Source organism: Pan paniscus, chromosome 10, assembly GCF_029289425.2.
Source record: "Pan paniscus chromosome 10, NHGRI_mPanPan1-v2.0_pri, whole genome shotgun sequence".
In the NCBI taxonomy this organism is placed as follows: domain Eukaryota; kingdom Metazoa; phylum Chordata; class Mammalia; order Primates; family Hominidae; genus Pan; species Pan paniscus.
This window is the reverse complement of record NC_073259.2, coordinates 44,045,378-44,068,143: the sequence shown is the minus strand read 5'-3', so window position 1 is coordinate 44,068,143 and position 22,766 is coordinate 44,045,378. Positions and strand designations below refer to the sequence as shown.

The following is a 22,766-nucleotide window of genomic DNA, read 5'->3' as shown; positions in this document are numbered from 1 at the left end:
GCTCACACCTATAATCCCAGCACTTTGGGAGGCTCAAGCAGGAGGATCCCATGAGCCCAGGAGTTTGAGACCAGCCTGGGCAACATGGTTGAAACCCTGTCTCTACAAAAAAATTTGAAAAGTCAGCCAGGCATGGTGGTGCATACCTGTAGTCCAGCTGGAGGATCGCTTGAGCCCAGGAGGCTGAGGCTGCAGTGAGCTCTGATTGTGCCACTGCAGTCTAGCCTGGGTGACAGAGACCCTGCCAGCCAAAATCCATCCATCCATATATACATACCAACTTTCCTATATCCTCAACCCCTGTACTCCCATCTTTGTGTCAGCCTAGGCATTCCTGCCTGCTCTGCTTTCCCACAGTAGGGTCATAATTCTCCCAGATCCTCAGTGCCACTTTCGAATATTACTTTCCCTACCCAAGCATCAGATTAGTCCTTTTTGACAAACTTTCTTATATTCTCATTTCTACCATTCTAGACCTTGGAGACTTCAGGTCTCTTGATTCCATTTTTCCCCAATCTGTCAGCCCCCTTTGCCTGCACTGCTTCCTTGTCCAGCATATGCCCATAGATGATCCCCTGAACAACTCACCAGCACCTGCAGTCTCTGCCTTCATCTGTCTTGTTACCAAGCCTGGACCTTGCTCCTTTAATTACCCTTTCTAACTCACCCTCTTCTTTCGAGTATGTAAACTTGCTTAAGGCCCTCTATCCCACACCAAAACAGCTATTCAAGGTTTGTTTTTTGTTGTTGTTTTTTGTTTGTTTAGATGGAGTCTCGCTCTTTCGCCTAGGTTGGAGTGCAGTGGCGTGATCTCGGCTCACTGCAGCCTCCACCTCCCAGGTTCAAGCAATCCTCCCACTTCAGCCTCCATGAGTAGCTGGGACTACAGGCGCATGCCACTGTGCCTGGCTAATTTTTGTATTTTTAGTAGTGACAGGGTTTCACCATGTTGTCCAGGCTGGTCTTGAACTCCTGACTTCAAGTGGTCCTCCCGCTTCGGCCTCCCAAAATGATGGGATTACAGGCGTGAGCCACTGTACCTGGTCCCTGGGGTAGTCTTGTACAACAAATTGTCCTAAGTCCTGCACAACTATCAGATGTCCTAGATATTTGGTAGGTGAAAAAAGTTTATATAATAATTAGCTGAGCATATAACCTAACTCCCTTTTACATAAAAACAAAGTATTTTTTGTACAGTTCTGCAGGCATGCAACTAAATGGAGGCAAGACTGTACAGTAGTTTGTTCACCATTTCAGAAAATCGTGCCATTAATGGCTGAGCTGGCTCCTGGTGTTTGAGTCTCTGATACAACAGAATATATATCAGTCTGCACAGGATAGTAGAGTGTTTTAAGGCCAGGCACAGTGGCTTACGCCTGTAATCCCAACACTTTGGAAGGATGAGGTGGAGGATTGCCTGAGCCTAGGAGTTAGAGGTTACTGTGAGCCATGATTGCACGACTGCACTCCAGCCTGGCAACAGAGTGAGACCCTGTCTTTTTTTTCTTTTTTTGAGACAGTCTTCCTCTGTTACCTAGGTTGCAGTGCAGTGGCGCAGTCTCGGCTCACTGCACCCTTCTGCCTCCCGGGTTCAAGCGGTTCTCCTGCCTCAGCCTCCCAAGTAGCTGGGACTATGTGTGTGTGCCACCACACCTGGCTAATTTTTGTATTTTTAGTAGAGATGGGGTTTCACCATGTTGGCCAGGCTGGTTAACTCGAACTCCTGGCCTCAAGTGATTCACCCGCCTTGGCTTCCCAAAGTGCTGGGATTATAGATGTGAGCCACGGCGCCTGGCCAAGACCCTGTCTCAATTAAAAAAAAAAAAAAAAAAAAGGTAGGGGGTGTGTTGTAAATATAGAAAGTAGCCCAAAGGCTGGGTACCATGGCACATGACTGTAATCCCAGCTACTTGAGAGTCTGAGATGGGATAATCACTTGATCCCACCCAGGAGTGTGAATCAGGCCTGGGCATCATAATGAGACTATTTAGTCTCCAAAAAAGAAAAACAAAAACCCAAAAAACTCAAAAGGTATTGGGCTGTATAAATGAGAACCACTGGGTACAGGGTCAAGGTCAGTGCAGTGTCTTGGTTTGGGTGGCTAAAGCAAATTACCATAGATGGTAATAGCAATTTATTTCTCATAGTTCTAGAGGCTGAGAAATCCAGGATCAAGTTGCCAGCAGATCCAGTGCATCATGAGGACACACCTCCTGGTTTGCAGATGGTCATCTTGCTGTGTCCTCACATGGCAGAAAGAGGAAGCAAGCTCTCCTTGTTTGTTTTATAAGGGCACTAATCCCATCACGAGAGTCCATCCTCAGAACCTAATGACCCCCTGAAGAGCCCACCTAATGCTGTCCCACTGGGGGTTAGGGTTTTGACATTGGAATTTTGAGGAGGACACAAACATGCAGTCCATAACACATTCCCTCTCATGATATGCAAGACCTCTTTTTTTTTTTTTTTTGGGGTAGGGTCTCCGTTGCCCAGGCGGGAGGGCAGTGGCATGATCATAGCTCACTGCAGCCTCAACCTCCTGGGCTCAAGTGATCCTGCTGCCTCACCCTCCTGAGTAGCTGGGCTACAGGCACATACCACCACACCTGGCTACTTTTATTATTTTTGTAGAGATGGAGTCTCACTGTTTCCCAGGCTGGTCTCAAACTCTTTGCCTCAAGCAATCCTCCCACCTTGGCCTCTTAAAATGCTGGGATTACAGGCATGAGCCACCACACCTGGCTATGATGGTTAATTTTGTATGTCAGCCTGACTGGGTCATAGGGTACCCACATATTTGGTCTTACTCTGGGTGTATCTATCAGGATATTTCTGGGCCTCATTCAATCCATTGAAGGCCTGTACAGAACAGGAAGGCTGATTAAGAGAGAATCTCTGTCTTTGAGGTGGAAAATCAGTCTTCTGCCTTGTGACGTGGACTCAGACTGGAACTCATACCGTCAGCTCTCTTGGTTTTCAGGCCTTTGGAATTGGCCTGGAACTATACCATTGGCTCTTCTGGGTCCTCAGCTTATCACCTGCAGATCTTGGGACTTCTCAGCCTCCAGAACCATAGAAGCCAATTCCATATAGTAAAGCTCTGTCTCTCATCTATATATCTTATCGGTTCTGTTTCTCTGGAGAACAGACTAATGCATCCATATTGACAGGAAAATAGTTCATTCATTGTAATTGCTGTATAATATGCCACTGAATGAGCATATCAATTTGTTCCATTACCCTAGTGAAGTGTTATTGGGTTGTTCCCACTTTTCCCCTCTTATAAATCAATAGCAATGCAGTGAGTATTTTGTATGTTTACTTGGGCCTATGTGTTAGTTTCTCCAAAGGAGGAAATATCACTGGTATTTAGCTTTACCAGTTGTTAAGTTGCTTTTCCGAAGTGGTTATGTGAATTTCACTCTCACCAGCATTTCCCTATTCTGTTGGTGTTGAGTGGTTCTATTAATTTTAATTTACATATCATTGATATCTGATAAGGTTGAGGACTTTTTTTTATTGATTTATTGGCCATTAGTATGTTTACCCTCTGGGATTTTCCTATTTATATCCTTCCCTCACCCCCACTTTTTTTTTTCGAGATGGAGTCTTGCTCTGTCGCCCATGCTGGGGTGCAGTGGTGCGATCTCGGCTCACTGCAACCTCTACCTCCCGGGTTCAAGCAATTCTCTCTCAGCCTCCCGAGTAGCTGGGACTACAGGCACATGCCACCGTGCCAGGCTAATTTTTGTATTTTTAGTAGAGACAGGGTTTCACCATGTTGGTCAGGCTGGTCTCGAACTCCTGACCTGAGGTGATCCACCCACCTCAGCCTCCCAAAGTGCTGGGATTACAGGCATGAGCCACTGTGGGCCCCACTTCTCTTTCTATTGAGTTGTCTTCTTTGAAAAAACAGTTTGTAGGCAGTACTTTATATATCCTGGATAATAGTATTTTATTAGTTACATGGGTTGCAGGTTTGACTGAAATCATCTTTTGGAGTTTTTATAGGGTGAGGGTGGCTGTAGAGTTCCATGTTGCCTGCATCATATGTCTCTCCAGAGCAAACCTGTGGACAGTGGATCTGAGACCACTTTTTAGAACCTTCTTGGCTGGGGATTTGGTGGGAGTGGTGGTTTTCCAGACCATACGGAAGAGCACTCATTATTCACATGAGAAAGGTTCTAAAATTGACATAAGGGGCAGGCCCAGGATTCAGAATTTTCAACAATCTCCTGATCTCACAAGCCTAGGCATTCAGACTTCCTTGCTTCTTCCTTTCACCACCTGGGTGGGGTTTTTTTATGGTTTCCCCTCTTTCACTAAGGCTGTTGCTCTTTCAGGGTCCCAGCTTTAACTGGGGGTTTCAGTTTCCTGCCTGGAGCCAGTCTTGTCTTTAGTTGTCAGTATTAAAACAAGTCCTTAAGGTACGTTTCCCTTATCCCCTCAGTAATTGCATCGGCTATTTTCCTGTCTGCTCCAGTTTTCAATTCCTTTGTCTTTAGTCTTTCTTGGAAGCTCTGCTATGCATTTTTAAAAAACAGCTTAGAAAATACTTCATCTATCATTTCTAGATGTTTGTCTCAGTTTATTTTAGTCTGCATTAAGCTAGAACTGATACCTTTCATATACTCTCATGTCTCTTCTAAACATAATACCCTTCCCTTCCATTGCTTTTTTGCCTGGCAAAACTCCACCTAACTCTAATGGCCCAGCTTTACTCTCAAGTTTTCCTCCACCTTGCCAAGAGTAATTTAGAATAGTTCTTATCACATTGCATTTTATTTCCCCCTTACTGGAGTATGAGCACTTTGAGGATAGAAACCAGATCTTGTTCATCTTTGTGTCTATAGCTCCTGCTATAGTGCCTATCATAAAGTAGGTACTTAATGACTATGTTACTGAACTGAAAATATTTTCCTGCATGAATACTGGATTTTTTTTTTTTTTTTTTGAAATGGAGTCTCGCTCTTGCTCTGTTGCCCAGGCTGGAGTGCAATGGTGTGATCTCAGCTTACTGCAACCTCCGTCTCCCAGCTCCAAGCAATTCTCCTGCCTCAGCCTCCTGAGTAGCTGGGATTACAGGCACGCACCACCACACCCAGCTAATTTTTGTATTTTTAGTAGAGACGGGGTTTCATCATATTGGTTAGTCTGGTCTCGAACTCCTGACCTCATGACCTACCTGCCTCAGCCTCCCAAAGTGCTGGGATTACAGGCATGAGCCACCGCGCCCGGCTTTTTTTTTTTTTTGAGACAGAGTCTCACTCTGTCACTCAGGCTGGAGTTCAGTGGTGTGATCTTGGCTCACTGCAACCTCCATCTCCCGGGTTCAAGCGATTCTCCTGCCTCAGCCTCCCTGGTAGCTGGGATTTCAGGTGGCAACCACCGCACCTGGCTAATTTTTGTATTTTTAGTAGAGATGGGGTTTTGCCATGTTGGCCAAGCTGGTCTCGAACTCTAGACCTCAGGTGATCTGCCTGCCTCTGCCTCCCAAAGTGCTGAGATTACAGGTGTGAGCCACTGTGCCTGGCCATGAATACTGGATTTAAAGTCTGAAGAACTTCATTTATCACCCACCAACTAAACTTACGTAATTATTTTTAGGATTAGGATGGACAATCTGGTTTTTTGTCTTTGTTTTGTTTGAGACAAACAAAACAGTATGTCCACTCTGTCATACAGGCTGGAGTACAGTGGCATAATCACGGCTCACTGCAGTCTTGACCTCCAGGCTCAAAAGATCCTCCCACTTCAGCCTCCTGAGTAGCTGGACCATAGGTGCATGGCACCACTTGTGGCTAATTAAAAAAATTATTTGTAGAGATGGGGTCTCCCTTTGTTGCTCAGGCTGGTCTTGAATTCCTGGCCTCAAGCAGTCCTCCTCCCTCAGCCTCCCAAAGTGCTGGGATTACAGGTGGTAAGCCACCACACCTGGCCTTTTTAAACAACTTCTGAGACTAGGTTTCCTCATTGTGGCATATTGAATCTTTCATAGATGGCTGCAGCAATGTCTCCCATTCCACTGGTCTTCAGTGACCTTGCCACTTCTTCATCAAGAGGTAGAGTCTCTTACCACCCTGCCTTGCATCTGGGCAGTTCCTGTGATTACTTTGATCAGTAGCATACAGTGGAAGTGATGGGTGCCACTACTAGACAACACTGTTTTTTTGAGACAGGGTCTCATTCTGTTGCCCAGGCTGCAGTGCAGTGGTGCAGTCATTGCTCACTGTAACTTCAAACTCCTGAGCTCAAGTCATCCTCCCACCTGATTCTCCAGAATAGCTGGGACTACAGGTGTACACCATAACACTTGGCTAATTTTTAAATTTTTTGTAGAGATGGGGTCTCACCTTGTGCCCACGCTGGTCCCAAACTCTTGGCCTCAAGCAATCCTTCTGCTTTGGCCTCCTCAAGTGTTGGGATTACAGGCGGGAGCCACCATGCCCAGCCTAGACAACACTCTTAAGTGTCCTAGCAGCTTCTGCTTCCTGCCTCTTGGAACCTAGCCACCTGTGCAAAGCCCAAGATAATGGAGAGGCATGTACAGGCACTTCAGTTGACAGCCCTGACTGAGCTCCTAGGGAAAATCCAGCATCGACTGATAGCCAGGCAAAACTAGGTAAGTAAATCATCTTGGACGTCCATTTCAGCTGCATCTTCATTCAAATAAATAACTCCATTCCCAGCTGCAATCTGACTGCAACCACATGAGATACCTCCAACTGAGCTCAACCAAACAACCACGAGCAATAATAATATTCTGTTAAACCACTATGTTTTAGGGTGGTTTGTTACATATTAATAGATAATCACAACACTCATTTATGGAATGGGGATAATCCTACTTCTACAGCAGTGTTTTCTTTTTTTTTTTTTTTAACATACTTGGCTTAGCCAGTGTTCTTTCTTTTCTTTTTTCTTTTTTTTTTTTTTTTAACAGAAGTGTTTCAAACCTTTTAGTTATTGTTGTATGTGAAATCACTTTTGCCAGGCGTGGTGGCTCACACCTATAATCCCAAAATTTTGGGAGGTCAGCATGGGTGGATCACTTGAGGTTAGGAGTTCAAGACCAGCCTGACCAACATGGGGAAACCCCATCTCTACTAAAAACATAAAAATTATCCAGGTATGGTGGCACGCACCTGTGGTCCCAGCTAGTCAGGAGGCTGAGGCAGGAAAATCACTTGAACATGAACCGAGATTGTGCCATTGTACTCCAGCCTGGCGACAGAGCAAGACTCTGTCTCAAAAAAAAAAAAAAAAAAAAAAATCACTTTCTAAGCAGTAAAGCACTATACAAACATAAGTCGTTTTTCAGTTAATAATAAAGCTACTTGGGAGGCAGGAGGATCGTTTGAGCCCAGGAGATCGAGGCTGCAGTGAGCTATGATCAAGCCACTGCATTCCAGCCTGGGTGACAGAGTGAGACCCTATCTCTAACAAAAGAATAATAATAAAGTTAAAACCCTTTTATAGCTAATAGATGAGAGGTAACGCCTTATTTCTTTTAAAAATACTCCTGGTTCTCTGGTATAGATGATGTTAGTCTGTATCTAACCTACTCCACTAATTTAGGTCCCTCCAGGCCATCTACAAAACTGGTTTTATGACAGTCTTGCAGCACCAATAATGGTTATCTTCTAGCTCTGTATTCAAACTCTCTAGAACCCTACCTGTCACCCCCACCCCAACCATATGCACACAGTTCCTTCTCAGAACAAGATTCTGTTCCAATAGTTGGCCCTCATCTTAATTCATTTATCCAATGCAAACTAATATAATCAGTCTGTGCCTTTGGCTGAATGTTTCTGCAACATCTAATCTTCCTCATGAAATCTTGGGAAGTGCTGGTAGACACTGCAGAGTGGTTAATTAGATTATGGTATAGATAGTACGGTGGTTAGGGATAGAGAGGGATAGTAAATAAGATAGGAATAGTAAGGGTTTGACTCCTTACTAGCTGCTTGACTTTAGCAAGTTAACCTCTTTTTGCCTCCTATTGTCATATGTGTTTAATACAGTGCCTAGCATGTAATAAGTCATGTGTTAGTTACTATTTTTATTATTGTTTTATCCAATTGCATCTTTTGTCAGATTAGCTACACCAACCAATCCAGTTTGTATTAACAAGGCAATTGTTCAAATTTCAGAAGGCAAAATACATTTCTCATCTGACTTTCAAAAGCATATTCATTCATATTTCACAACAATTAGTCTATTCAATATAGCAAGTTGAGGAACTAAAAGTATGACCTAATTTTTTTTTTTTTTTTTTTAGACAGAGTCTCGGTCTGTCGCCCAGGCTGGAGTGCAGTGGCACGATCTTGGCTCGCTGCAACCTCTGCCTCCCAGGTTCAAGTGATTCTTCTTTTTCTTAAAAAACATAAAGCTCTAAAATGTAAGCACCCTGGCTGACTCTTCCTACCATGCACAGAAAGGAAAAATTTGGTGTCCAGGGCCTTTTGAATCAGACCTGGAAAAGCTCTTAATTAGCTTATGGATTCAGGAAACTGCAGATAGAGTCACTGAAGAGGTTGAGACAGTAGAGGTGGGTTGAAGCACTTTTAATCACAAACAATAGTATAAGACCGTGAACAGCTCACCCAGTGGCTGTTGCCCTCCTCCAGCCCTCAGCTCACCCTCTTCCCATGCTCCCTCCCTGGGTACCATTGAGTAAAGAGCAGGGTATTGGCAGCTGTCCCTGTTGCTATCAGGTGATTGATAGGAAGGGGATCTAGCTAGGGACCACGGCAATCCTGGCCATCCATCCATGGTTCTGTTTCTATACAACTTCATCATGTGACATATTCCAGCTGTGAAAGAGGAACAGTACAGAAATCTGGGACTGCACTTGACTGCTCCATTCAGATGGTCCAGGGGTTTAGAGTGTCAAGAGCCAAGGGCAAAAAAGGAGGAGACAGTCTGGAGTCGGCATAATTCAAGATGCAGCCAAATGTGGAACTAAGGTGGGTTCAATGGGGACCAGGGAAGGCCTCACGGCCCCAGTCCACAATTGTGCCCCAACCCCGGCAATGAAACTCACACATATGCACAAACGCACATCAACAAACACACAAAAACACACAGAGCAAATAACATTACTGAAAGAACCTGGAGGCTATTAAATACAAAATGGCAGTTTTCTTTCAAAGTGAAAATATTTGCTTCTTTGATACTCCTCAGTGCCTTGCAGTCTCCCAATCACAGAAGAGTAGATATGGGAAGGGCCAAGAGGAGTATGTTGCCAGTGGCCCTACAAGTCCATGTGTGCTGAAGTCCCCATAGCAACCACCTTACTCTTCAGCCCAGTAGCTGCCTCCCATGTGACCATTCACCCGATTGGCACCATTGCGGGAGCTACTGTCACAGGGACTTTTTGTGCAGGTGGTCACATCTTCTTCCTCTGAGCTGCTCTCCACATCACTGCGGTCATCCTTCGATACCTGGGTGGGATGAGACCAAAGACAGAAAAGTGAGGAAAGAACTGTAAGACACCTAAGCTCAGAGACCCAGGTGTGGGCACTGTGTTCCCAGTCTGGTCTGCTTTCTGGACCAGTCTGGTCTGGACTATGGCTACTGTTGTGACTATGCTTTGCCTGCTTTCTAGTTTTCTCCCTTGTCATCTCCAATTCTGTTCTCTGTGGAATTGAAGCTACTTTGGTAGAGGAGTGTGTCTTTCAGGACCAGCCTAAGAGAACTGACATCATTCACTGAGACCTGGTTTAAGTTTCAGACACCCTTTCTCTTCTTCCACTTCAAAGAACAGGGAAGGCCAACACAAACAATACATATGACTGTCAGCAATGCTTCTATCTTCTGGTGGTTGTGGACAATGCATTTATTCATATTGGTTATGCTGTTTTGCTTTATCCCCAAAGCTGATCCATAACAGGCCTTTTTTAGTAGTTTCCCACTCCTGGGCTCAACTACCACTATCCTATGACACTGTTTTCCAATCTTCTTCCCTTTCCCAATAGCAAGATCACTTTTCTTATGAAACTGTAAGACACCTGGCTGGGCATGGTGGCTCACGCCTGTAATCCCAGCACTTTGGGAGGCCGAGGCAGGCGGATCACAAGGTCAGGAGTTCGAGACCAGCCTGAGCAACATGGAGAAACCTTGTCTCTACTAAAAATACAAAAATTAGCCGGGTGTGGTGGCGCGCACCTGTAATCTCAGCTACTCAGGAGGCTGAGGCAGGAGAATCTCTTGAACCCCGGAGGTAGAGGTTGCAGTGAGCTGAGATCGCACCACTGCACTCCAGCCTGGGCGACAGAGTGAGACTCCATCTCAAAAAAAAAAAAAAAAAGAAACTTAAGCATCCCCAAGATACACAGTATAGTGAAAACACAAATGGATTGGCAGTCAATGAGAAAAGAATCCCAGTTCTAACCAATCATGCTACCATCTGTGAATGCTTATTAACCTGGGTTTTTTTGTTTTGTATTATTTTCAAATGAAGCATCTGGATTACAGCAGCATTTCCTAATCTAAATTATCCTGCATATCAAGCAAAGTATTTCAATTTCTCCACCATGAGCCAGGCACAGTGGCTTACACCTATAATCCTAGCACTTTGGGAGGCCGAGGGAGGAGGACAGCTTGAGCCCAAGAGTTTGAGACCAGCCTGGGCAACATGGAGAGAGCCCTGTCTCTACAAAAAATAAAAAATGACAAAATCAGTTGGGCATGGTGACATGCACCTGTAGTCCTAGCTACTTGGGAGGCTGAGGCAGGAGCATCTCTTGAGCCCAGGAGGTCGAGGCTGCAGTGAGCCATGATTGCGCCACTGTACTCCAGCCTGGGCAATGGAGCAAAACCTTGTCTCTAAAAAAAAAAGGGCCGAGCATGGTGGCTTACGCCTGTAATCCCAGCACTTTGGGAGGCTGAAGTGGGCGCATCACCTGAGGTCGGGAGTTCGAGACCAGCCAGACCAACATGAAGAAACCCCGTCGCTACTAAAAATACAAAAAAATTAGCCAGGCGTGGTGGCGTATGCCTGTAATCCCAGCTACTCAGGAGGCTGAGGCAGGAGACTCGCTTGAACTGGGCAGGCAGAGGTTGCAGTGAGCCAAGATCACGCCATTGCACTCTAGCCTGGGCAACAAGAGCTAAACTCTGTCTCAAAAATAAATAAATAAAAATTAAAAAAAAAATCACCCTGGACTCTAATAGTAAAGAACAGAAATCCAGTGAGACCTGTGTCAGACTTCTGACCTCTAGAACTGAAGGATAATAAATGTGGTTTAAGTAAAGGAGAGAAGGAAGTGAAAAGGAACACAGCTGTAACAACTGTTGCCAAGGAGGTGGGCATTTGCTTTGGATCAGCTCCTTGAATTTGTGTTGGATGGGTCTTCTACAGTTGATTATAGCTGTTGACTTCTGAACTCAGATGACTAACTGATTACCTGACCTTTAGGAAATTTCCACTAGAGGGCAGAGTGTCTCTAGATTTGAGGTAAACAGAGACTCAAGAAAAACAAAAAAAAGTAGACTCAATTCTTTCCTCAGTTTAGGAAAAAATCTGGCAACTGCAGCTCTAGTCAATAATGGCCCCAAAAAGTCAGGAGAGAGGGCATGCTCTGAGACAAACACAAGGGAACAGAAAGGAGAGCAGGAGGAAAGAGAACCACATTCAGATGGACATGCCTCACTGAATACTAGAAGCACAGATACACTTACATGCAAGAGATGAAACTGTCCAGCTCCTGCCAGGCATAGAAAAAAGGAAGGAGGTGAGGAAAGAGTGGAGAGTACAGGGTCTAATCCTTCCTGGACAGGTCACCTAGTCAGGAAAGAAAAGCAGGAGAGAACAGAGATGTCCAGTAGCTACAGCAAGATGCACAGGCACACTGAGCAAGTTCTGAGCCAATGGCAGCTATAAGGAATAATGATGCAGGAGATCATCAATATCTAGGCCACATTCCATCACTTGGTCCTAGTATCAGTACCTGCTCAAGCAGAGCCCCTCCCACTTGGGATTCTGTATTCCTTTAGGCTGAAATCCCTAGCCCTTTGACTACAGTCTGACTGCTTCAAAACTTGCAAAGTTCAATTATGAGTTTATCATTAAGTGGCACCTTTCTTTCGCTCTTGGCATAAGATGGGTATTTGAAACACTACATACCCATTCACTTAGGACACTTGCCTCATACACTAGTGGGGTGAGGTGAGTATTTAGTTCCTTATATAAACCATATCTTGAATATCACAGCATGGTCACCTTGTGGTGGCTTGTGAACTACCACACACCACTTCTAGGCAACTTAACAATCTGCTTTTATACAGTTTATATGGTTCTGCATATGATTTCCTTTGAAAAGGGCCCCATGTCAAAAAGAAAAATATGAAATCCACTGAAGCAGGTAGGTAAGGGTAGGAAATGGTTGAGGCCATCTCTTAAAAAACTCTTAACCCTATCATCCTTTAACAAAAGCCATTCCTAAGGGACAGGAAGAAGGTAGAACTTTCCTCTTGCGTCTAAGTCACATCTTAAAAGGTAAAACAGGCAGGCCAGGTGCGGTGGCTCACGCCTGTAATCCCAGCACTTCGGGAGGTCGAGGTGGGCAGATCACAAGGTCAGGAGTTAGAGACCAGCCTGGCCAACATAGTGAAACCCCGTTTCTACTAAGAATACAAAAATTAGCCAGGCATGGTGGCATGCGCCTGTAATCCCAGCTACTAGGGAGGCTGAGGCAGGAGAATCGTTTGAACCCAGGAGGTGGAGGTTGTGGTGAGCCAAGATCATGCCATTGCACTCCAGCCTGGGCAACAGAGCGAGATTCCATCTGAAAAAAAAAAAGGTAAAACAGGCTTGGTGTGGTGGCTCACACCTGTAATTCCATCGCTTTGGGAAGCCGTGGTGGGAGGACTGCTTGAGGCCAGTAGTTGGACATTGGCCTGGGTAACATAGTGACACCCTATCTACAAAAAATAAGAAAATTAGCCAGGCGTGGTGGTGCACACCTATAGTCCCAGCTACTTGGGAGTCTGCAGTGGGAGAATCCCTTAAGCCCAGGTGTGAGGCTGCAGTAAGCCATGATCATGCCACTGAACTCCAGCCTGGGTGACAGAGCAAGACCTTGTCTCTAAAATAAAAAAGGCAAAACACTTACCGAAGAGGTGAAGACTTTGGAGCCCTAGGCTTTTTGCTTGGCCTGCTTGAGTAGATGGGGCTCACCAGGTTTGATGGAGAGAGAACGTCTGTTGAGTAATCCCTATCTTCCATACCCAAAAGAAAGAAGCCATCTTTCATCCTCACCTTTCCCCTGATCAAGGCTTTCAAAGCAATCCGTGCAATTAGGTAGGACCAGATGACATGCAGAACCTGTAGGGTCAGCAGCAGGCCATTGAGGAGCCACCATGAAGCATAAGGCCCGATTATCTCCCAGCTCTCAAAGAGGGTCGTGTTCAGAATCCTAGAAGAGGGAGGCCAATAGTCAAGATTCTAGAGTCAAAGCTCAGCAGACAGGGATGAAGCTGAGTCCTGGGGATGCAGAGCCCTGTGTGTTTTCCTACGAGCCCTTTTATCAGCTGAAGTTCCAGGGACCGTCATCCACAGTAAGAAAATAAAGAAAGGGAGGAGCCTGTTGTGTTTTCTATCCTTAGGGACAGAGAAAGATATATAAATCTTAGGAACTGATGGATTAAGTCACATTATTAATCACTTCAAATATCCAGAGTTTCACGAAATTAGGACAGCAGTGGGACTCTAATCCTAGGAATGACTGAGCTCCTCAGGCACATATAGGATAGGACAGTAGGTAGCTGATTCCCATAGAGCAGTGAATGTAGAAGTGAAAGGAGACAAGGAGAGAGAGGAGAGGGAGGGAGGGAGAGAGAAGAGAGGAAGGGAGAGAGAAGAGAGGGAGGGAGAGAGAGAGGAGGGAGGGAGAGAGAGGGGAGGGAGGGAGAGAGAGGAGAGGGAGGAAGAGAGAGAGAGGAGTGAGTGTGAGTGTGTGTGTGTGTGTGTGTGTGTGTCAGTCAGGGTTGGGACCAGAGCAGGAACACAAGCAAGAAGGGCCTGAGAACTGTATCAACAGTGCAAAAGAAGTCAAAGGAATTACTTAGGCATAAAATGAGGACTGTTCCTGAGATGAGTCAGTCCTGAGAAGCCAACCAAGCCGGGTACTCTGAGTCTGGATCCGACCTTGCTAGAAATACGGTGTGAGGCAGCAGAGGTCCTATGAGAGTCCACAGAAGGTCAGCACAGGCTAAGGTAAAAGCAGGGCAATAGGGTTCTTGTGTTCTATTGGCGAAAGTAGAATAGAATAGAACAGAAAAACTGAATGGGCAAAATGAGAATTGGCAAAAAGGTATCATTAGGCTCATACCTACCACAACTCTACAGCCTACCACTTACCAGAATGGATAGATTCCTAGTCGTGTAACCATAAAAACAGCACTGAAGATCACAAAAAGGGTGTCACAGAGCCGCTGATACTTGGCATAATTGGCCAGTTTGGCTGCCTGGAGAAAGGAAGAAAGAATTGAGCTGGGGAGAAAGTCAGTCCTCACATAGGAAGAAAAGAAGAGAAGAAGAAGATGGAGAAAGAAAGATTGGGTTTTTACCTCCAGCAAGAAGTCTGAGACATCATGTAGACACATGATCAGAGTTCCCACTCGAACCATATTGTTGATGTAGGAGAAGGAGATAAGCCCAATGGTGACCAAGTGATGCACAAACATGATCAGGAAGTCCTAGGAAGGAATGGAAATAGAAGAGGGAGGTAAAAGCTGGGCCGTAGAAACACCAGCCAACCCAACGTCCTGCATTATTCTCTGAGAATCTTACCCCACCCCATATAGAATAGTTTCCATTGGCCGGGCGAGGTGGCTCACACCTGTAATCCCAGCTCTTTGGGAGGGCAAGGTGGTCGGATCACCTGAGGTCAGGAGTTCGAGACCAGCCTGGCCAACATGGGGAAGCCCCGTCTCTACTAAAAATACAAAAATAAGCTGGGCTTGGTGGCACGTGCCTGTAATCCCAGCTACTCAGGAGGCTGAGGCAGGAGAATTGCTCAAACCTGGGAGGTAGAGGTTGCAGTGAGCTGAGATCACGCCACTGCACTCCAGCCTGGGCGACAGACTGAGATTCCGTCTCAAAAAAAAAAAAAAGTTTCCATTCGCTTAGACTCTCCCTTGGCTACCTAGCATTTAACTGAACACTCCCTACATCAGTGACTGACCCATACTCTATGTTAATGCAGCTCAGAGGCCAGCAAGTAAAAATTTCCATTGGTAACTGCAGAATACGTATAGCATGGATGCTAAGCTGACACTTGGGGATAGCATCCCAGTAAGACATACAAGCCTTAGAGTTCCCTGAGATTCTATGACTCTTCTGCTTTAATGAGAGAAACGTCAACCACAAGGACCTAGTGGAAGGGAGAGGTTTGTGGCTCTAATTTCCTCTTGGGTTCAAATGTCAAGTTAGACCTGGGGAAGTCTCTAAATACTTGAGTTATCAGACACATCTGTTAAATACTTCTCAGTTTATTATTTTTAAAACTTAAATATGTATTTCAAACTTTCTTATATGTATCACAATTAAAATAAAATTTTAATAAAGTGACCTGTGTCTTCTGACCATAGGAGAGTAAAAGGCATAAAAATTGAGTATCAAGTTTCTACGTTAGATAACACTAACAACCTGGGTAAGTTTTAATTCATTCCCATAAATGCTAACCCTGGTTTTCTTCATCAAAGATAACCCTGAGTTAGTGACAGATTAGGGTTAGAGCTGCTAGAACCACATTATTTCAGGTAGACACTAATAAAAAGGTAAAGATTCTGCCTTTAAATGACTTAAGTTGTATAAAACTTAAGTCATTTCCAACTCTGTCACTATCTGGGCAAGTCAGCTCACTTCTCTCAATCTTTGCTTCCTAAACAATAGCAGGAAGAGAGCAAAACCCCTTCCAATTGACTTTCTTTGAGTAAGTGGGGTAACCAGAAAGGGAGAACAGAGAGAGCAAGGGTCCCTAATGCCATGTGAAAGCCATATCCAGCTTTTCTGGAATCAGACATTTTTTCTGAATAAGGCATTGCTATCCCCCAATTCTGACTAGTTTCCTGAGCTTTAGATATGTAAGAAGCTTAAAGAAGAATATGGAAAAAAGTATGCTTCTTAGCTGGTTAATTGTTCTCATCCTGGGGCTTCCCTGAATGTCTTAAATATACTTCATCATTAATTCAGTCTCATTTCTGGGAACATTACGACAAGCTAAGAGTCCATCAAACCCAGTTTCTCCTTTTGCAGTCTCAGGGAAGATAATACATCGTAATGGCAGTCATGGAAGCTGCTAGAAAGGAGGATGTAATAAGTTGGGGAATTGAGGGAGCCAACATCCTTACCTTTCTTTTAATGTCTGTAAACTGAGAAAACATAAGGGACCAATAGAAGGCCAATTCCATGATATAATAGTAATAAAGCCCACTTGAAAGAGGCTGGAAGAGAGAAAGAAGTAGTTAGATTACCGGCTAGTCAAAGGTGCATTCCATCTCTCCAACTTTCTGTGCCTTGGAGGACCAATACCCCAAATTATTAGACATCTCTCCTCCCCATTATCTGCCAAGATATGCAATAGCTAACAGACTTTGGATTGGTGTAGAGACTTAAGCCTCTTCCCTTGCTCCTCTGCACACACATCTTCAGCTCTCATCTTGCAGAGATGAGATACAGTTAACACATACTGTAACACAATCAAATCAGTATGTCTAGGATTCTGGGCAATTAGTGCTTTTCACAGGATTAAATACACATAGGCCTTCTCTTCCACCCCTTTAGCAGTTCCTAGACATATTTCCAGTATAGGTTACAACCAAGATGCTCTTACTGGGATTCCAAGTTACCCTTGATACAAAAAAGACGCCTGAACCAGAAAGTACCTCATTAAATACCAGAAACCTGCTTTTCTTTTAGCCCAATTAGGGGGAATTAAATGGGGAAAATCAGAACAAAAAACTCATTGGATTTCATTGCTATGCGGGCCTCAGGAATAGATACCTCATATGACTCTTAGCAGTGGGGGGGGGGGGGGGGGAAATAGATACCCTGAATATGACTTAAAGGGACTCAGTCCCTAATCCCTCAATCCCAAGGAAACGCACCATCTGTCCTGGGGACTGGCAAAGGACCCTCACTCACTCCACCTTATACACATTCAAGACCCCTATCCTGAAACGACTCAGATCCTACCTGAAATGGATAGTTATGCCAGCACTGTCGGATGTCCCAGAACCAAGGTGACTAAGAGAAAACAGATAATCCATGTCAGTCCTCAAGATTCTCACCTGGCTTCAAGATCTACCTCATATAATCCCCTTCTCTCTAGGCTGGGGCAAAAGAGGACAGGAAAGCCCCCAAACAGATTTTAGGGCTCCCTAAAGGATCAATAAATAGCTAGACTGTTCTTCTACAACAGAATGTTATAAATAGAAAAACAATGCTTTGAGGTAAATAAGAACAGTGAGAGCTTTAGGCTAGTTTTAGGAAATATCACTACCTGGAATATATATACAGGAAGACAATGATTCATATGATAACCAAGAAAGATATCTCCATGCCATGTTCAGAAGTCAAAAGTAATCATCTCTAATGGAATAATGATTATGTCCTTTAAGGAGTTTGTCTATATCATCTTTGCTGCTGGATTTCTTATCATTAAATTGTTCATAATACTGTCTTATTATCCTTTCAATGACTATAGGATCTGTAGTGATAACCCTTTCCATATTGATAATTCATATTTCCTTTTTTTGTTGGAGTTGGTCAATTTTAATCAAACCTTTCAAAGAATGAACTTCTGGCTTTATTAATTTTATCCATGGCCAGGCACAGTAGCTCACATCTGTTAATCCTAGCACTTTGGGAGGGTGAGGTGGGTGGACTTCTTGAGCCCAGGAGTTCAAGACCAACTTGGGCAACAGAGTAAAACCCCGTCTCTACAAAAAATACAAAAATTAGCCCGGTGTGGTTGTGCATATGCCTGTAGTCCCAAGTTTCCTGGGAGGCTGAGGTGGTAGCATTGCCTGAGCCTGGGAAGTTGAGGCTGCAGTGAGCTGTGATCACGTAACTGCACTTCAGCCTGGGTGACAGAGTAAGACCCTGTCTTTAAAAAACAAAACAAAACAAAACAAAACAAAACAAAACAGGCCAGGCGTGGTGGCTCACGCCTGTAATCCCAGCACTTTCGGAGGTCGAGGTGGGAGGATCACCTGAGGTTAGGAGTTCAAGATTAGCCCGGCAACATGATGAAAATCTGTCTCTACCAAAAATACAAAAATTAGCTGGGCCTGGTGGCGTACTCCTGTAGTCCCAGCTACTAGGAAGGCTGAGGCAGGACAATCACTTGAACCCAGGAGGCAGAGGTTGCAGTGAGCCGAGATTGTACCACTGCACTCCAGCCTGGGAGACAGAGTGAGACTCTGTCTCAGACAAACAAACAAACAAACAAAAACCCCACAAATGTATCCATTGTTTTTCTAATGCCTATTTCATTAATTTCCACTTACTTACTTTATTATCATTTTTTAGAAATGGGGTCTCACTATAGAGACTGGATCTCGCCATCTTGCCCAAGCTGATCTCGAACTCCTGGGCTTAAGTAATCCTCCCACCTTAGCCTCCCAAAGTGAGGGGAGTACAGGGGTGAGCCACCATGCCTGGCCAATTTCTGCTTATTTTTTATTATTTCCTTACTTTAACCTATTTTGCTTATCTTTTTCAAGAACCTAAAGCAGAAATTTGGATCAACTTTAAACCTTTTGTAATATAAACATTTAAAGCTATAAATTTCCCTGTTTTACCTGTATCCCAGAAATTTTGATATGATTTTTAGCATGATTCAATTAAAAATATTTTCTTATTTCTCTTGTGATTTTTTATTTGATCCATAGGTTATTGAGAAGAGTTGTTTAACTTCCAATTTTTTTTTTTTTTTTTTTTGAGACAGACAGAGACCCAGGCTGAAGTGAAGTGGCATGATTTTGGCTCATTGCAACCTCTGCCTCCCAGGTTCAAGCGATTCTCGTGCCTCAGCCTCCCCAGCAGTTGGGATTACAGGCACGTGCCACCATGCCCGGCTAATTTTTTGTATTTTTAGTAGAGATAGAGTTTTGCCCTGTTGCCCAGGCTGGTCTTGAACTCCTGAACTCAGGCAACCTGCCTGCCTCAGCCTCCCAGAGTGCTAGGATTACAGGTGTGAGCAACCTCATGCAGGCGAATTCCAAATGTTTTCCATGTCTCTCATTACAATTGACTCTTGTAATTTAATTCCGTTATGGTCAGAGAACACATTCTTTAAGATTTCAATATTTTGAAATTTACTGAGACTTATTTTATGGCCCAGCATTAGTTTATCTTTCTACATGCACTTGAAAATTATATGTATCTTCAGCTGTTGGTGTAGTGTTTTATAAATGTCAATAAGGTAAAACTGGTTGATCATGTCATTCATATCTTTTACACCCTTAGTGATTTTTTTTTTTTTTTTTTGCCTAGGGTTTAGGTCAATTACTGAGAGAAAAGTATTAAAATCTTCAAATACAACTGTATATTTGTCTATTCTCTTCCTTTAGTTCTGCCAGTTTTTTGTCTATAATATTTTGAAAACACAATGATATCATTTAGAGAGAAACAGTATGGTATGGGGAAAAAAACATGAACTAAAGAATCAAAAAGCCTGAAATTCTTTTTCCTTCTTTTTCTGAGGCAGAGTCTTGCTCTGTCACCCAGGCTGGAATGTAGCGGCTCCATCACGGCTCACTGCAACCTTGACCTCCTGGGCTCAAGCGATTCTCCTACCTTAGCCTCTTGAGTAGCTGGGACTACAGGTGCACGCCACCACGCCAGGCTAATTTTTGTAGCTTTTTGTAGAGACGGGGTTTCACCATGTTGCCCAGGTTGGTTTTGAACTCCTGGGTTCAAATGATCTGCCCATCTTGGCCTCCCAAAGCGTTAAAATTACAGGTGTGAGCCACTGTGCCCGGCCCCCTGAAATTCTTCTTTGATTCTGACAATTAACTAAAAAGTAGGAATAATACCTGTTTCACCCACTTTAAAGGGTTTATTCCATTTCTCCTCCTTCAATTTTTGTCAAGTGCTTTGTAAACCATTAAGTATTATGCTGATTTAGTTATTACTAGTATTATTAGTATCTTCTAGGGGAGAAGCAGTAAAGTTATAAAGTTACTGAAGTCAGGCCCCAGACAGAAGACAATCTATTAGGATATAAACCTGGGCTGTGGGCATCACAGAGGAAAAGTTGGGGGAAATATAAAGATCTAAAGGTATTTAGGCCAGGCTCAGTGGCTCATGCCTGAAATCCCGGCACTTTGGGAGGCCAAGGCGGGTGGATCACCTGAGGTCAGGAGTTCAAGACCAGCCTGGCCAACATGGTGAAACCCCGTCTCTACTAAAAATACAAAAATTAGCCAGGTATGGTGATATGCACCTGTAGTCCCAGCTACTCGGGAGGCTGAGGCAAGAGAATCTCTTGAACCCAAGAGTCAGAGGTTGCAAGTGAGCTGAGATTCCACAACTGCACTCCAGCTTGGGTGACAGAGCGAGACTCCGTCTCAAAAAAAAAAAAAAAAAAAAAAAAAAAAATCTAAAGGTATTTAACTCTTACTTCTAGAGATCTAGGCATGATTAGAACCCAACAGAGGACTAGAGAAAGTTAAGACTCACCGACCAGAGAAATCTAATTCCATAGTAGAATATACATAAATAAAATGTGAATCTCCACCTGGGTGGGCAAAGAGTAGAGGTTAGACAAATGTCCACTCAAACCAAAGCCTCTGAGGCTACGGAAGTCAAGATAGCAAATTTGGGGATAAGAGTTACTGGTGAGAAAGAGGATCAATTCCTAGAATAGGCAACTACTGTCACTTAAAAAGCCAAAGACAGGGGCCAGGAGTGGTGGCTCACACCTGTAATCCCAGCACTTTGGGAGGCCGAGGCAGGTGCATCACCAGGTCAAGAGATCGAGACCATCCTAGCCAACATAGTGAAACCTTGTCTCTAAGAATACAAAAATTAGCTGGGCATGGTGGCGCGCACCTGTAGTCCCAGCTACTCAGGAGGCTGAGGCAGGAGAATCGCTTGGACATGGGAGGCGGAGGTTGCAGTGAGCAGAGACTGTGCCACTACACTCCAGTCTGGTGACAGAGCAAGACTCCGTCTCAAAAAAAAAAAAAAAAGCCAAAGCAGCATCATCTTCCATTAGGAAAATATTAGGCTGTATCATCAGACTCCCTAGCATTTTTCTTTACATGACAATTACTAATACAGTGCTCACAGACAGGATAATGAGAAAAAGCTCAATAAAATGAAAAATAGTATTTCCCAGAAAAGGAATGCTTCCTAAAAATTGTCAACTTATAGCAAGCAAGCTAGTACTCCCTCTATTAAGGTATACATGTGTTAGTACATCTACTTACATAAGTACAGTTATAAGGATTTACTCCCAATCTATTTAGGAAAAGGGAACAAAATAGAACCACACCTAGCTTAGTGGCAACATGCCCAAGAAACTTAAGGGAATCAGTGTTCCAGTTCCCTTCTTTCCTACCTATAATAGGCTGAGTTAGTTCTCTATATCCATTAACTGTTGTCCTAACAACAGAAGTGATGTTCAAAACAGAAACTTCAGTCCAGTTGTATCCCACCGTCTTCCTTATTCCCTCCCTCCCTCCTTGCGTACTTACATGCTTTCACAGAATTTAGTAAGCGTTGGGGGCTTGTCCTGATTCCTCCGATGGCGAAACCAGCATTGGATTTTTCGGACATTCCAATCCAGCTGCTTTGACAGGCCCTCCAGCCTTTTCTTATCAGGATACTGTGAATGTATAACCAGAGTCAGAACACCCGTCTCCTCATACCCCTCCTTCAATCCCATTGACTAGCTGAGGGACAAGGTATGATAGCCATAAGTGGCTCAAGTGATGTTTATCTTTCCAAGTTTTATCCCAAAGTCATTTTTAGTAAGAAATTTTATCTTACATATCAAGGACCTGTACTGCTCACCTATACATATCCTTGCTTTGTCTCTTCCTCCAGCCCAAGCTGAGTAAAAAAGGATATTAAAAACCCAAATTGCAGGCCAGGCATGGTGGCTCATGCCTGTAATCCTGGGATTTTTGAAGGCTGAGGGCCGAAGGATGGCTTGAGCCCAGGAGTCCGAGACCAGCCTGGGCAACATGGCAAAACCTTGTCTCTCCAAAAAACAAAAAACCCAAACTGCAAAGGCTATCAGTACTGTCTCCATCTCAATTACACAACTAGGCAGTGACAGAAACTGGAACAAGGAAAAACAAAAACCAGATATGGTATGTGTCTGGGGAAAGAGGGGTAAGGGTGGCTGCTGGGCCTAAAACTCAAACATACTACGTATGTAAACTTGACATACGTAGGGCCCAAAGGTTTTCCCTGAGGGGATAAAGCTCTCCATATAGCTACATGGACTACTCAAATATGAAAGATCATCCCATCCTATCCTTACCCTTAGAGGTACGTGCTCTCTATCCTCCCCTGCCCCATGGAGCAACGCCTTATGTGAATATTCCTCTCTGTTTCTTTGCCCACTTACCTTGGTAATAGATATGAACACCTTTTCAAGGATGGCATTGGGTTGGGCCTGATAAGGACCACTGTCCTCGATGCCAATACGGAGTGCACAGGGTTTGGCAATAAATCTGTAATGGAGAAAACCCACGGGCCAATTCTTTTTAAAAAAATTTTATTTATAATTGACACATAA

At 44.1% G+C, this 22,766-nt stretch overlaps 1 protein-coding gene across 14 annotated transcripts in view; it reads right to left on the bottom strand.

Annotated features, from left to right (window-relative positions):
• Nucleotides 1-8,552: 8,552 nt before the first annotated feature.
• The window catches only part of CERS5 (ceramide synthase 5), a 37,949-nt gene continuing 23,735 nt past the window's right edge, over nucleotides 8,553-22,766 (bottom strand). For 3 of the 14 annotated variants that reach the window (XM_055095668.2, XM_055095671.2, XM_055095672.2), the window contains 12 exons: nucleotides 22,596-22,701; nucleotides 21,715-21,845; nucleotides 20,696-20,753; nucleotides 17,204-17,254; nucleotides 16,360-16,452; nucleotides 14,575-14,703; nucleotides 14,366-14,472; nucleotides 14,070-14,186; nucleotides 13,265-13,421; nucleotides 11,686-11,788; nucleotides 10,171-10,292; nucleotides 9,423-9,446 (listed from right to left, as the gene is read on the bottom strand). In XM_055095668.2, coding sequence (XP_054951643.1) covers nucleotides 10,183-10,292; nucleotides 11,686-11,788; nucleotides 13,265-13,421; nucleotides 14,070-14,186; nucleotides 14,366-14,472; nucleotides 14,575-14,703; nucleotides 16,360-16,452; nucleotides 17,204-17,254; nucleotides 20,696-20,753; nucleotides 21,715-21,845; nucleotides 22,596-22,701 — 1,162 coding nt within the window. In that variant the 3' untranslated portion in view covers nucleotides 9,423-9,446; nucleotides 10,171-10,182. The other 11 variants (XM_003825859.5, XM_034935899.3, XM_063593513.1 and 8 more) reach the window with 8 other exon arrangements.